At 40.9% G+C, this 12,571-nt stretch overlaps 2 protein-coding genes across 4 annotated transcripts in view; both read right to left on the bottom strand.

Moving 5' to 3' along the window:
* Nucleotides 1-2,137, bottom strand: part of nr1i2 (nuclear receptor subfamily 1, group I, member 2) — a 45,693-nt gene extending 43,556 nt beyond the window's left edge. For all 3 annotated transcript variants that reach the window (XM_058391807.1, XM_058391806.1, XM_058391805.1), the window contains exon 1: nt 1,652-2,137. Coding sequence is in view for 1 of the 3 variants with exons in the window: in XM_058391805.1 (XP_058247788.1) it covers nt 1,652-1,654 (3 nt within the window). In the remaining 2 variants the exon portion in view is untranslated. The remainder of the gene's footprint in view (nt 1-1,651) is intronic.
* A 5,578-nt stretch (nt 2,138-7,715) lies between these two features.
* Nucleotides 7,716-12,571, bottom strand: part of LOC131353954 (calponin homology domain-containing protein DDB_G0272472-like) — a 21,403-nt gene continuing 16,547 nt past the window's right edge. Inside the window, exon 23 of the mRNA XM_058391117.1 lies at nt 7,716-10,131. Coding sequence (XP_058247100.1) covers nt 9,938-10,131 — 194 coding nt within the window. The 3' untranslated portion in view covers nt 7,716-9,937. The remainder of the gene's footprint in view (nt 10,132-12,571) is intronic.

Genomic DNA, 12,571 nt, shown 5'->3' with positions numbered 1-12,571 from the left:
CCGCTTTTTAAACTTTTATATGCCTCCACTAGGCCGAATTCTGCAGGAAAATAACATCCACAGCTACAACATCCACTTCAACAACACTCTCACGCAATAACTGGAGTCCTGCAGGTCTACTGTGTAAAAGCTTTAAGCACACTGATGGGAAAAAACATGCCTCAAAACCTTCTTTACCTCACCAAGGACAAAACAGAGGTTGAAAGATTTAACAGATCGAATGCACTGAAAGCCACAAATCACTAAAACTCCTGATGTTTTATTTGATACAGATCTCCGCTTCAGCGGTCATATTAAAGCGACAACAAACTCAGACTTTCAGTTTTATCTCAAAAATATAAAAATCAGCAATTTCATGTTTTTGATTAACTTAATTATATGGAAAGGATTGTCCATGAACAGAAAGGCATAACACATTATACCTAAAATTACTAAAAAAAAATAAAATAAATAAATTAATCAAATCTTGTTTTTTTATGATTGTGAACAAAAACAGACTTAACAATCAGGTCTAAAATATTTAATGTTGACTTTCAAAAAATAAAAATAAACCAGCAATATTCTTGGCCCTTGCTATAAAATGGACATTGCTCAGGTCTGGTTTCTGAACTGATTTTAGAAGTAAAAAGTAAACGTGTCTTTTCTGGAGTCAGACAGAAAAATATAATGATTTAATCAAATCTGAAACAAAAAAATATAATGATTTACATGAAATTACAGGAAATATCTCAAGTTATTTGGAGGAGATTTCTATTTTATATTTCTCCTAAACTGAAGGGGCATACAGGGGGTGGGGGTGGGGTGGCAACTGTCTGTAAACACTAGTGAAATGCTCATATTATGCATTTATGTATTGTAAATGTAATCATTCAAAAAATCATTTATTTCGATTATATTATCAACAGCAACCTGAGCTTTCATATCTACATGGATTTCGCAATATTTAAGTATTTGGCATGTCCTTCTTTTGCTACAGTGAGCTGGCACGGACTCCAGAATTGTCTAAAACCTGATGTACCTGATAACTCGTGTCATATCATCATCTTGAACACGTGCTTTACTTAACAAAGCAGTTCACATTCTTATTAAACTGCATTTAAATAGGAACCTAGAAATAGTGCTGAATGATGTATACTAAATATTAAAGCTATTGTACATTTACTTTATTTCTAGATTTTCTGGTTATTCCCAATTTTAAGGAAAGGTCTCCGACTTTTGCACTATGAAAGGTTTCGGGTGTCCACACAATACCTAGAAAATCTCATTGTTGTGCTCATCTCCTGAACCTAACAGAATGTGAAGACATTTGTCCAGTCAGCTTGAGGATTGGTTTCAAAGCGCTGCTGTTTATAAATTAACATGTGACCTTGGACCTTCTCTAGAAGTACATTCTCTATATCTATATGGTGGATCTCACATCTGTACCGTCCACACAATCTCTACAGGAATAACTGGATGTCAGATACGGACAGACTTTGACCATTTCCATACGAGGAGTGACAACATTTTGGTTAACTCGTGGACTTCTTTTGCAACTCCTAAATGAATCTTTTCTTTTCGATTCTTCTTCCCTCTGGTCGTGTATAAAGCACTGCGTTTATTATTGTGTAAGACGCTGTGTTACATAAACTTGCTCGAGTTCAGGACTCACCATGTCATAGTCACAACCGTGTCATGCACGCGCGCTTCCTGTAATATCCCATGCCCGGGCGTCACATTTCCACGCGCCTGCTCGTGTCAAGGTGCGACTTGAAAGCGTAGAGATTCACGCATTGTCTCCGCGTCGCGTTCTTGTGCGGTTCTCCTCGAGCGAACGCGTTTATCTAATCCGACGCACGCGACACTCTGGGGACAGGCGCGCTCTCGGAGCACGGAAGTAGCACTTCCTGGATACAGGATTAATCGTAAGGCATGGCCGCAGAGGAGTGTTGCAGTTTGTTGTAGTTGTTCTACCAGTTCGTCTTCTACCCTTTGCAACCTACACACTTTCTATTACGCGCCCGCGCGCGCCGACCAGAATGTCATTACCACGTTTGCTTATAGATGAAAGTTTATTTCAGTTGTTTGTCTGAAATGCACTCACTGGATCCTTCTGCTGAGAAAGAAAACAGCAGCTCTGACACAGGTGGCACTTCAAAACTAAGGATTATTTCATTGTCTCTAATAATCTTATTAATAATGACGTTAAAAATGTAGATTTGACAGTCAGGTGCTGGCAACCTGGGTTGCCAAATATACAGTAAAGTACACTTTAAAAAAAAAAAGGGGGTTCTTTGGTGTTCTGTATAGACGCTTGGGTTTCTGTACTTGACCAATAGAAAACGGTGACATGAGAACCTTTGGAGATTTCAGATTAAAACCTTTCTATAATTGAAATAATGAATAAGGATAAAATCAATTCCATTACTTTTTTTTTGTTTGTTTTTTTTATTTTGGAATTTTTACTCTGTGTTTCGCTGCAAGATGTTTATAAATGACTTAAGTTCATTCTTATTACATTTGTGAAATAATTACTAATGAAATGCTAGAAACACTTCAGTAAGTGGGTGGAGTAGTGTTATCAACCCTAGAAACAATCTTTATGACATATTGTAGTTTTTGTTTAAATAAATTTATACTGTGTTTGAGTTAGTTGTATTATCTAAATGTTTAGATAACAACAACAACAACAATAATAATAATAATAATAATAATAATAATAATATACCCCTTAAAGGTTCTAAAACATCCATCTAACTTGGATTAAAAAATAAACCCTTTAGTTTCTGGGACTCAGACTGTCTCAGTGTTTAAGTCCAGACTGAAAACACCTTTATTTAGTTACATGAATGAATTCTTATGTAAAGGAGCAGATCTGGAAGGTTATTTGGAATACAGTGTTTAGTGATTGGGATGTTTGGATGCTGTCACATCCTCCGTTCCTATGAGTCCTCTGCTGCTATGAGTCCCTGCCTGCACTTTGCATATAATGTGCATTGTCATTAACCATTACATGATCTCATACATACTCTCTCTCTCTCTCTCTCTCTCTCTCTCTATCTCCCTCTCTCTCTCTCTCTCTCTCTCTCTCTCAGGTTGGAGTCTCAACACTTGATGCTCACTGCCCCTGAGGATGGACCCACATAGACAGCCTGGAGACCCATGGGACTGCTGTGGATAGAAACGCTTGAAGACCGTGGCACTGACTTTAAACTGCTGTTTAAAGGAAGGAAGGAATTAGTGTAAAATCTATTCAGAAATTGCATTGATTTGTAAATGGCTCAAAAGCTCCTGGTTGCACAAGCCTACCTGACTATATACAGATGTAGTAAGGACATTATTTATAATCACACGCTCTGATATCACCCTGATAAGGATGAGGTTCCCATTTTGAGTTTGAGTTTCTCTTATGGTTTCTTTCTCATATCATCTCAGGGATTTTTTCTGATGTTCCCTGGTTTTTGTGGTGCATTGTGGGATTTGTTTTAGGGAGCAGCTTTTCAATTCACTGGAAGGATTCAGTGATTGAGATGCAGCCCTTAAAATAGCTGACTCCCTGATCACTGCCCTGACTATTGAACTAGGGCACTGATTGACGCGCATTCAGTACGACTATTCTGCAATTGCAGTGCAACGACCTCAAAATGGCTTTAAATGTAAGGATTTATATGGAAACAAGAACAACTGGACCAACATCATTCATAAGTAAAAATGTATAGAATAACATGTAGTAGAGGCTGGGGCTGATTTCTATGTGGATCAGACTGTAGATTCGTGCGGCCTACCAGTGAGAGTCATGTCAGGTGATTAAACCGAGTGAAACATTATATAAGTCTGGCTAAATTAGTATTATTGCCTTTACAAACAAACAAATACATAGATAAATAAACATCCTCTTGCTGGTTCATTAGCTCAGGGACTCTGCATACAATTTAGCTAAAAAAACTCTTTTAGAGGAGGTTAATACAGCATGAAAGAAATGAATGAAAAAGAGTAATTCAAGTGCTTGGTGAAGTGGAAGGTCTGCAGACTGTAGGTTTGTCTGCATTTGAAGGCATCCAGGGACAGAAGATTGAATATTATTCTTGGCAATGAATGCAAAGATGCACATAAAATACAGAAATGAGTTGCATCACTACATTAATCATTGTTTTTTCAAAATACCTTTAGAGAAGAAACTAGAAGTAAAAAAACATTGTCCAGAAACCTTAAGCTCTGTGTGGTTTGAACAAAAGAGATGACTAACAGCAAGCACAGATTTTCTGTTTGCCTTGCTTCAATAGACAAAAAAACCCCAACAATACAGCAAGCAGCAATAGTGCTGTGTCTTTCATTGATTGTGTTTCTCCAGTATTTTATGTGGACTTTATATGACTATTATGTGCTCAGCCTTGATGGTTTCAAAACAGTCAGTCACTAGTATACTGGATACAATACATTTTCACATCCCTTATAAAATTGTGGCCATCTGTGATTCACAAAAAAAAAAAAAAACCTTGATAAATCATGTCAGAGCTTTTTCCACATTTTTCTGTGATATAGCAGTCAACAAAAACAAAATGCAAGTAGATTTTTTGAGGGGAAAAAAGAAAAAGGATTTTTATCAGTCCCATTTGCTATTGTGGCCAGCCAGTACAGCTATTTTAGAAAGTAATTACATTTGTGCCTTTTCTGACAGAAGCACAAAGATAAAATCCAAGCACAGCAACCATCACATACAAACTGTGAGATTTCTTCTTGCTGGACTGTGCTTAATCTTACACCATGCAAATTATAGTTTCTCAGTGTCTCAGCTTGTGTCAATAACTATAAACACTAGGTTCTTGAATAATCAACATTGTCATTATATCTGTGTTGCCCAGCAGCCAGCAGATGGAATTAGCCAGTTGGCTAATTAAAATTACAGCATTGTGGCATTTTCTACTGTTTATTTTCTCTGTAACTAAATCTACCTAAAGTGAAAAAGTTAAATCTATTTGTATTTTGTGTTTTTGTGTGCATACATACACATATTTATATATACAGCTCTGGAAAAAAAAATAAGAGACCACTGCCCAATCTCCAGATGTGAACCCTATTGAAAACCTCTGGAATGTCATCAAGAGGAAGATGGATGGTCACAAACCATCAAGCAAAGTTGAACTGTTTGCTTTTTAGCAAAAAGAGTGGTATAAAGTTCCCCAACAGCAATGTGAAAGACTGGTGGAGATCATGGAGCCAAAACACATGCAGATCGGGGTTATTCCACCAAATACTGATTTCTTAATATTATTTAGCCAAAACATTAACACAATTTGTTTACAATTTGTATTAATGTCTAAACCGTTGGCAACAAAAGTGAATACATCCCTAAGTGCAAATGTCCAAATTGAGCCCAAAGTGTCAATATTTTGTGTGGCCACCATTATTTTCCAGCACTGCCTTAACCCTCTTGGGCATGGAGTTCACCAGAGCTTCACAGGTTGCCACTGGAGTCCTCTTCCACTCCTCCATGATGACATCACAGAGCTGGTGGATGTTAGAGACCTTGCGCTCCCCCACCTTCCATTTGAGGATGCCCCACAGATGCTCAATAGGGTTTAGGTCTGGAGACATGCTTGGCCAGTCCATCACCTTTACCCTCAGCTTCTTTAGCAAGGCAGTGGTCGTCTTGGAGGTGTGTTTGGGGTCGTTATCATGTTGGAATACTGCCCTGCGGCCCAGTCTCCGAAGGGAGGGGATCATGCTCTGCTTCAGTATGTCACAGTACATGTTGGCATTCATGGTTCCTCAATGAACTGTAGCTCCCCAGTGCTGGCATTCCCACCACCATGCTTGACTGTAGGCAAGACACACTTGTCTTTGTACTCCTCACCTGGTTGCTGCCACACACGCTTGTCAACATCTGAACCAAATAAATTTATCTGGGTCTCATCAGACCACAGGACACGGTTCCAGTAATCCATGTCCTTAGTCTGCTTGTCTTCAGCAAACTGTATTTGGGCTTTCTTGTGCATCATCTTTAGTAGAGGCTTCCTTCTGGGACGACAGCCATGCAGACCAATTTGATGCAGTGTGCGGCGTATGGTCTGAGCACTGACAGGCTGACCCCCCACCCCTTCAACCTCTGCAGCAAAGACAACCTCCGGATATGACGCTGAGCACGTGCACTCAACTCCTTTGGTGGACCATGGCGAGGCCTGTTCTGAGTGGAACCTGTCCTGTAAAACCACTGTATGGTCTTGCCCATCGTGCTGCAGCTCAGTTTCAGGGTCTTGGCAATCTTCTTATAGCCTAGGCCATCTTTATGTAGAGCAAGAGTTCTTTTTTTCAGATCCTCAGAGAGTCCTTTGCCATGAGGTGCCATGTTGAACTTCCAGTGACCAGTATGAGAGAGTGTGAGAGCAATAACACCAAATTTAACACACCTGCTTCCCATTCACACCTGAGACCTTGTAACACTAACAAGTCACATGACACTGGGGAGGGTAAATGGCTAATTGGGCCCAATTTGGACATTTCCACTTAGGGGTGTACTCACTTTTGTTGCCAATGGTTTAGACATTAATGGCTGTGTGTTTTGAGGGGACAGCAAATTTACACAGTTATACAGTACAGGCTGTACACTAACTACTTTACATTGTAGCAGAGTGTCATTTCTTCAGTGTTGTCACATGAAAAGATCAAATATTTACAAAAATGTGAGGGGTGTACTTACTTTTGTGAGATACTGTATGTATATATATATATATATATATATATATATACAGTGAGGGAAAAAATTATTTGATCCCCTGCTGATTTTGTACGTTTGCCCACTGACAAAGAAATGATCAGTCTGTAATTTTAATGGTAGGTTTATCTGAACAGTGAGAGACAGAATAACAACAAAAAAATCCAGAAAAACACATTTTTAAAAGTTATACATTGATTTGCATTTTATTGAGTGAAATAAGTATTTGACCCCTTTGCAAAACATGACTTGAATTCCGACGTAAGTTGAGGACCTGCTGTATACAGCAGGTCCTCAACTTATGTCGGAATTCCGTTCCAACTGCGCGACATAACGCGATTTTTGCCGTAATTCCATGGTCTTTCCTGATGTTTATTTCTTTCTACATTGTAAAACAATGCTGAAGGCAGCCGAAATACACAATAATGTCCTTTAAACAGTTGATATTGAGATATGTCTGCTACTGATGCTCTGTAAAGCCTTCATAACGGCTCTAATCTGAGGTGCTGTTAATTGGTGATTTCTGAGGCTGGTAACTCTAAATGAACTTCTTCTCTGCAGCAGTTTTGGTCTTGCTTTACTGGGATGGTCTTCATGTGAGCCAGTTTCATCATGGTGCTTGATGGGTTTTGCAAATGCACTTGACAATACTGTTGCTCCAGAACACCTGACCTTCCTATGTATATATATATATATATATATATATATATATATATATATATATATATATATATATATATATATATATATATTAAATGTAAGTTGCTGTGGATAAGGGTGTCTGCTTAATACTGTAAATGTTGAACCCTGATCATCTCTGGCCTCTTTTCTTTAGTTTTCATGCATACTGATGAAGCAGATTCTGAAATTCAATCCATATCCATTCTCACACTTTTTATTCAAAAGGTCAGACTTAAGGCATCAGGTGTGGAATTAGTAAGCAGGAAGACCAGAAAGTGTACTAGAACCAATTTGTACAAAACTTGTACATTTATTTAAAACAAAAAAACGTTTCACAGTATTGAAGATATGCTGTGGTTCATTTGTCAGTTTTATTTGTCTGTAAGCAAACAAGAATAGAGTGTGGAAGCACTCTGTGATAGATACTACTGAATATGAAACAATTTCCACCCACATGTTGCTGGATAAACTGCTTTATTTGGTGATTGATTCAGGTATTTATAAGTCACCTGTTTATCACAAGAAAATAACAGCATCCAAGAAAAAAATAACAAAATATAAAGATAATAGTATGACATTTTAAACTATACACTATATGGCCAAACATTTCTGAACACCTGACCATCACATCCATGTGGTTCTTTTAGCCACAAGTTTGGAAGGACACACTTGTGCAGGTGATTTGAGTAGCAGTTTGTGATTTGGGTAGCAGTCATGGGCGGGGGCCTCAACGACCCAAACCCTGGTTAAAGAATCTGGCTCTTGGGACATGGAATGTCACCTCACTGGGGGGGAAGGAGCCTGAGCTGGTGGGGGAGGATGAGCGGTACCGGCTAGAGATAGTCGGGCTCGCCTCCACGCACAGCCTGGGCTCTGGAGCCCAACTCCTTGAGAGAGGTTGGACCCTCTAGAACTCTGGAGTTCCTCATGGTAAGAGGCGGCGGGCTAGGGTGGGCTTGCGTATAGCCTCCCAGCTCAACCGCCATGTGTTGGAGTTTTCCCCAGTAAACGAGAGGGTGGTTTCCCTGCGCCTTCGGGTTGGTGTCTCACTGTTGTTTCGGCTTATGGGCCAAACAGCGGTGTGGAGTATCCGACCTTCTTGGAGACCCTACGAGGGGTGCTGGAAGGCGCCCCGACTGGGGACTCCTTAGTTGTACTGGGGGACTTCAACGCCAATGTGGGCAAGGACTGTTACCTGGAGGGGCGTGATTGGGAGGAACAGCCCCCCTGATCTGAACTCGAGTGGTGCTCTGTTATTGGACTTCTGTGCTAGCCACGGTCCATAATGAACACCATGTTCAAGAATAAGGGTGCCCATCAGTACACGTGGTACCAGGACACCCTAGGCCGGAGGTCGATGATCGCAGATGATGTTGCCCTGTTGGCTCCTTCAAGCCAGGACTTACAGCATGCACTGGGGTGGTTTGCAGCCGAGTGCGAAGCGGCTGGGATGAGGATCAGCACCTCCAAATCCATGGCCATGGTTCTCGACCGGAAAAAGGTGGTTTGTCCACTCCAGTTTGGAGGGGTGTTCCTCCCTCAAGTGGAGGAGTTTAAGTATCTCGGGATTTTGTTTACGAGTGAGAGAAGGACGGAGCGTAAGCTCGACAGACGGATTGGTGCAGCGGCAGCAGTAATGCAGTCTATGTACCGGTCTGTTGTGGTAAAGAAGGAGCTGAGCCGAAAGGCGAAGCTCTCGATTTACCAGTCAATCTACGTTCCTACTCTCACTCATGGTCATGAGCTTTGGGTCATGACTGAAAGGACAAGATCCCGGACACAGGCGGCCGAAATGAATTTCCTTCGTAAGGTGGCTTGGCATTCCCTTAGAGATAGGGTAAGGAACTCTGTCACCCAGGAGGAGCTTGGAGTAGAGACGCTCCTCCTCCACATCGAAAGGGGCCAGTTGAGGTGGCTCGGGCATCTGTTATCGATGCCTCCTGGACGTCTCCCAGGGGAGGTGTTCCAGGCATGCCCCACCGGGAAGAGACCCCGGGGAAGACCCATGCTGGAGGGACTATGTCTCTCGGCTGACCCCCTCTTCCCCTGGAAGAGTTGGAGGAAGTATCTAGTTAGAGGGAAGTCTGGGCATCCCTGCTTAGACTGCTGCCCCCGCGACCCAACTCCGGATAAGCGGGAGACAATGACATAACACATTTGTGTAGGATATCTTTGTATTATGTCGCATTACTTGAACTAAGAGGCTCAAACCACTTCCACCATGACAATGCCCTTGTGCACAAAGCACAGTAGATGAATACATGGTTTTAGCAATAGCAAGAATGGAGAGGGAAAACTCAAGTGTCCTGCACAGAGCCCTGACCTCAACCTTTTTGAAAAACCTTTGGGATGAACTGAAATGCAGACTGCACTCCAGCCCTCCTCACTTGACATCAGTGCTTGACCTTACTAATGGTCTTGTGTATATAGTGGAAAGTCTTCACAGAAATAGTGAAGCTTATTATAAAAAAGGGAATTAAATCTATAAATCTAAACAAATGTGGAAGTGATGGTCAAATGTCCATAAATATTTGGCTATATAGCATAACTCTTTCTCGATGATCACTAATCAGTGTGTTCATTCTCTTGATGGTCATCGCTCTTGTGTGAAGCCTCCTCCATCTGCTCGATTATCTCAGAGAGCAGTGAGGTGGCGGCTCTGCTCGCAGGAGAAAGAGGCCGAGGGCTTGTGGAAGAGCTGTCAGTGTCATGGATGAGGGTACGTGGAGCAGTCAAGTGCCTCCTTTGACTCTGTTTCACTGAAAAAGATAGAGAGAGTGGTTATGAAAAATAAATTGAGAGAGAAAAATTACAGATAATATCTAGGCTGATGTTTGCAGAGGATGATCATGGCAATATATTCAGAGAGTAACTTCCAGTATACATCCCTCGCATGCCCTACCACAAAAACTGTGGATTTTTATTACTTATTAATATTTACACAGTAGAACTTCCTAGCCTTTCTCCACACCATCTAAATTAGATATCTGGCACACACTCAAATGTTTCACTGCTAAGAGTTATGTGGGTGAAGTGAAAACTAGCATCTCCAAGTCAGAGGTCATAGTTCTCTTTGGGAAAAGAGTAGGATGCTTCCTTCAGGTCACAGGAGTTTAGGCAACTTGGGATCTTGTTCTTGAACTGATCGGATCAACTATAGCAATATAACTGCTGTAATGTGCTTGAGAAGAAGGAGCTTGGTTTGTGAAGAGATCTCATCATCAACTATCGTCACATGCTGTAGGTGATGAACATAATAATAAGGCCAAAAGTACTGGCACTGGATATGAGGTTCCTCAGCAGGCTGGCTCAAGTGGTTAAGGGTCTGGATTGTTGATTGGAAGGTTGGGGTTGAAGCCACAGCACCACTAAGCTGCCACTGTTGAGCAATTGAACAAGGCCCTTATAACCCTGCCTGCTCCAGGAGTGTTGTATCATAGCTGCCCCTGCGCTCTGACCACAACCTCCTAAGCTATGTATGTGTGGTCATAATAAAAGCATTCTTTTAAATTTAGATTTTAAATTGAGAGGAACAACATATGGTAGTTTGGGCACCCTACAAAAATGGCAATACTACAAATCAGGCCCAGGAACTGCTCGAGAGATTATAGCTAACAGATAGAAAATCTTGAGATCCCTCAGAAGGAGTTGAATCTTGAGGCTGGGGATAGCAATGTCTGGACTGACCTTCTTATCTCCCACCAGGAAAAGTGAAAGGAACGGAAATCAAGTTTGCTGTCTAGTGCACACCTTGATTGAAGGGTACTGTACAGCTTTACCCATAATCCCTTGTGTATAGTGCTGCACTTGTGTTTGTCTTAGACACTACTGCACTTTATGTAGTCATGTTTTAGGGTTACTATGTTCTATGTTTTGTGTTGCACTATTGTCTTGAAGTCAATTATTTTTTCCATTGTACATACTATATGCCCATATTCAACCACCTGATGCGAACTCCATATCTGTCTTTGTTGAATGTGGCTAACACTTGAAATTTTAACCTACAATATGCTCAGAATAACAGATAAAAATAATAAAAGACAGATTTTTAATCAGAGGTAATATTATGTGGTAACTGTATGATTAGAAAAGCTGGTAGGTCAAGGATTAAAGAGACATTATAAGATATTTGATGATCAATAGGTATCAAATCAGTGAGATGGAAACGTGTGGTTTAGTGTGTTAATTACACAGCCGAGACTGATTAGATCGTAATTGGTGACTATGAGCAAGCGTGACATTTTCCATGGAAACAGAATGCTAAAACATAAAAACCTCCACAATCATACTCATAATTGTGACTCACGTCTGTGGTAATGCCATCGCAATTATCCAACTCTGCTGTGAATTTCTAGTTTGCCTGATAACACAGTTCATGGCTGGGAATGCTGGACTGTTAGGCAGCAGACTGTTTTGGCAAAATGGAAACTAAATTGCGACCTTTAGTGGTTTAACTGAACTCGGGGTCATTAAAATACTTCAAAATAGTTGTTATTGATAACAGTTTAAATAGGCTACACGTCACTTTTTATCTGTATGTGGGAGTTCAGGTGCATCTGAGGCGTGTTTTAGTATAGCATCAGGTCACTAACAAAAACGGCTGAACAAAGCGTCCCTGTTAGGGCCACTCTTGTTCTTTATTTAAATCCTCACTGACAGAACAATCTAGTCAGGTCATGACGGTTTTATTGTTTTAACCATTTAAACCTTCCTCCAGGACCCTGGTGTTATAAAAACGCAGAACTACAGGAAACAGCAAAGAACTAACTACACTACATAGACCTACAGAGTACTACATAAAGTGCATGGGTGCAAGACAATACAGCACAATAACTGACAAGGGACAGTGCAGCGCAGACCAGTACACAGTTTTGTACTGAATAAAGTGCAAGGGGGTAATTCAGTATAGAAAAATGCAGCAGAAATGGGGGCGTGCAATGATGTACAGTTGATTATGAGTGTGTGTGTGTCACTCCAGTCTCTGGGTATTGACGAGTTCAATGGCTTGAAGGGAGAACCTGTTACACAGTCTGCTTGTGAGGGCCTGAATGCTTCAGTACCGTTTTGCCAGACAGCAGGAGGGTGAAGAGTGTGTGTGAGGAGTGTGTAGAGTTATCCACCGTGCTGATGGCTTTGTGGATGCAATGTGTGATGATTAGCTGATTAGATGTGATTGATCATGTGTAAGTGTTGAAAGTG

This window comes from Hemibagrus wyckioides, linkage group LG06 (genome assembly GCF_019097595.1).
Source record: "Hemibagrus wyckioides isolate EC202008001 linkage group LG06, SWU_Hwy_1.0, whole genome shotgun sequence".
Classification (NCBI taxonomy): Eukaryota; Metazoa; Chordata; class Actinopteri; order Siluriformes; family Bagridae; genus Hemibagrus; species Hemibagrus wyckioides.
The sequence above is the reverse complement of the archived record's forward strand: the minus strand, read 5'-3'. Positions and strand labels throughout refer to the sequence as shown.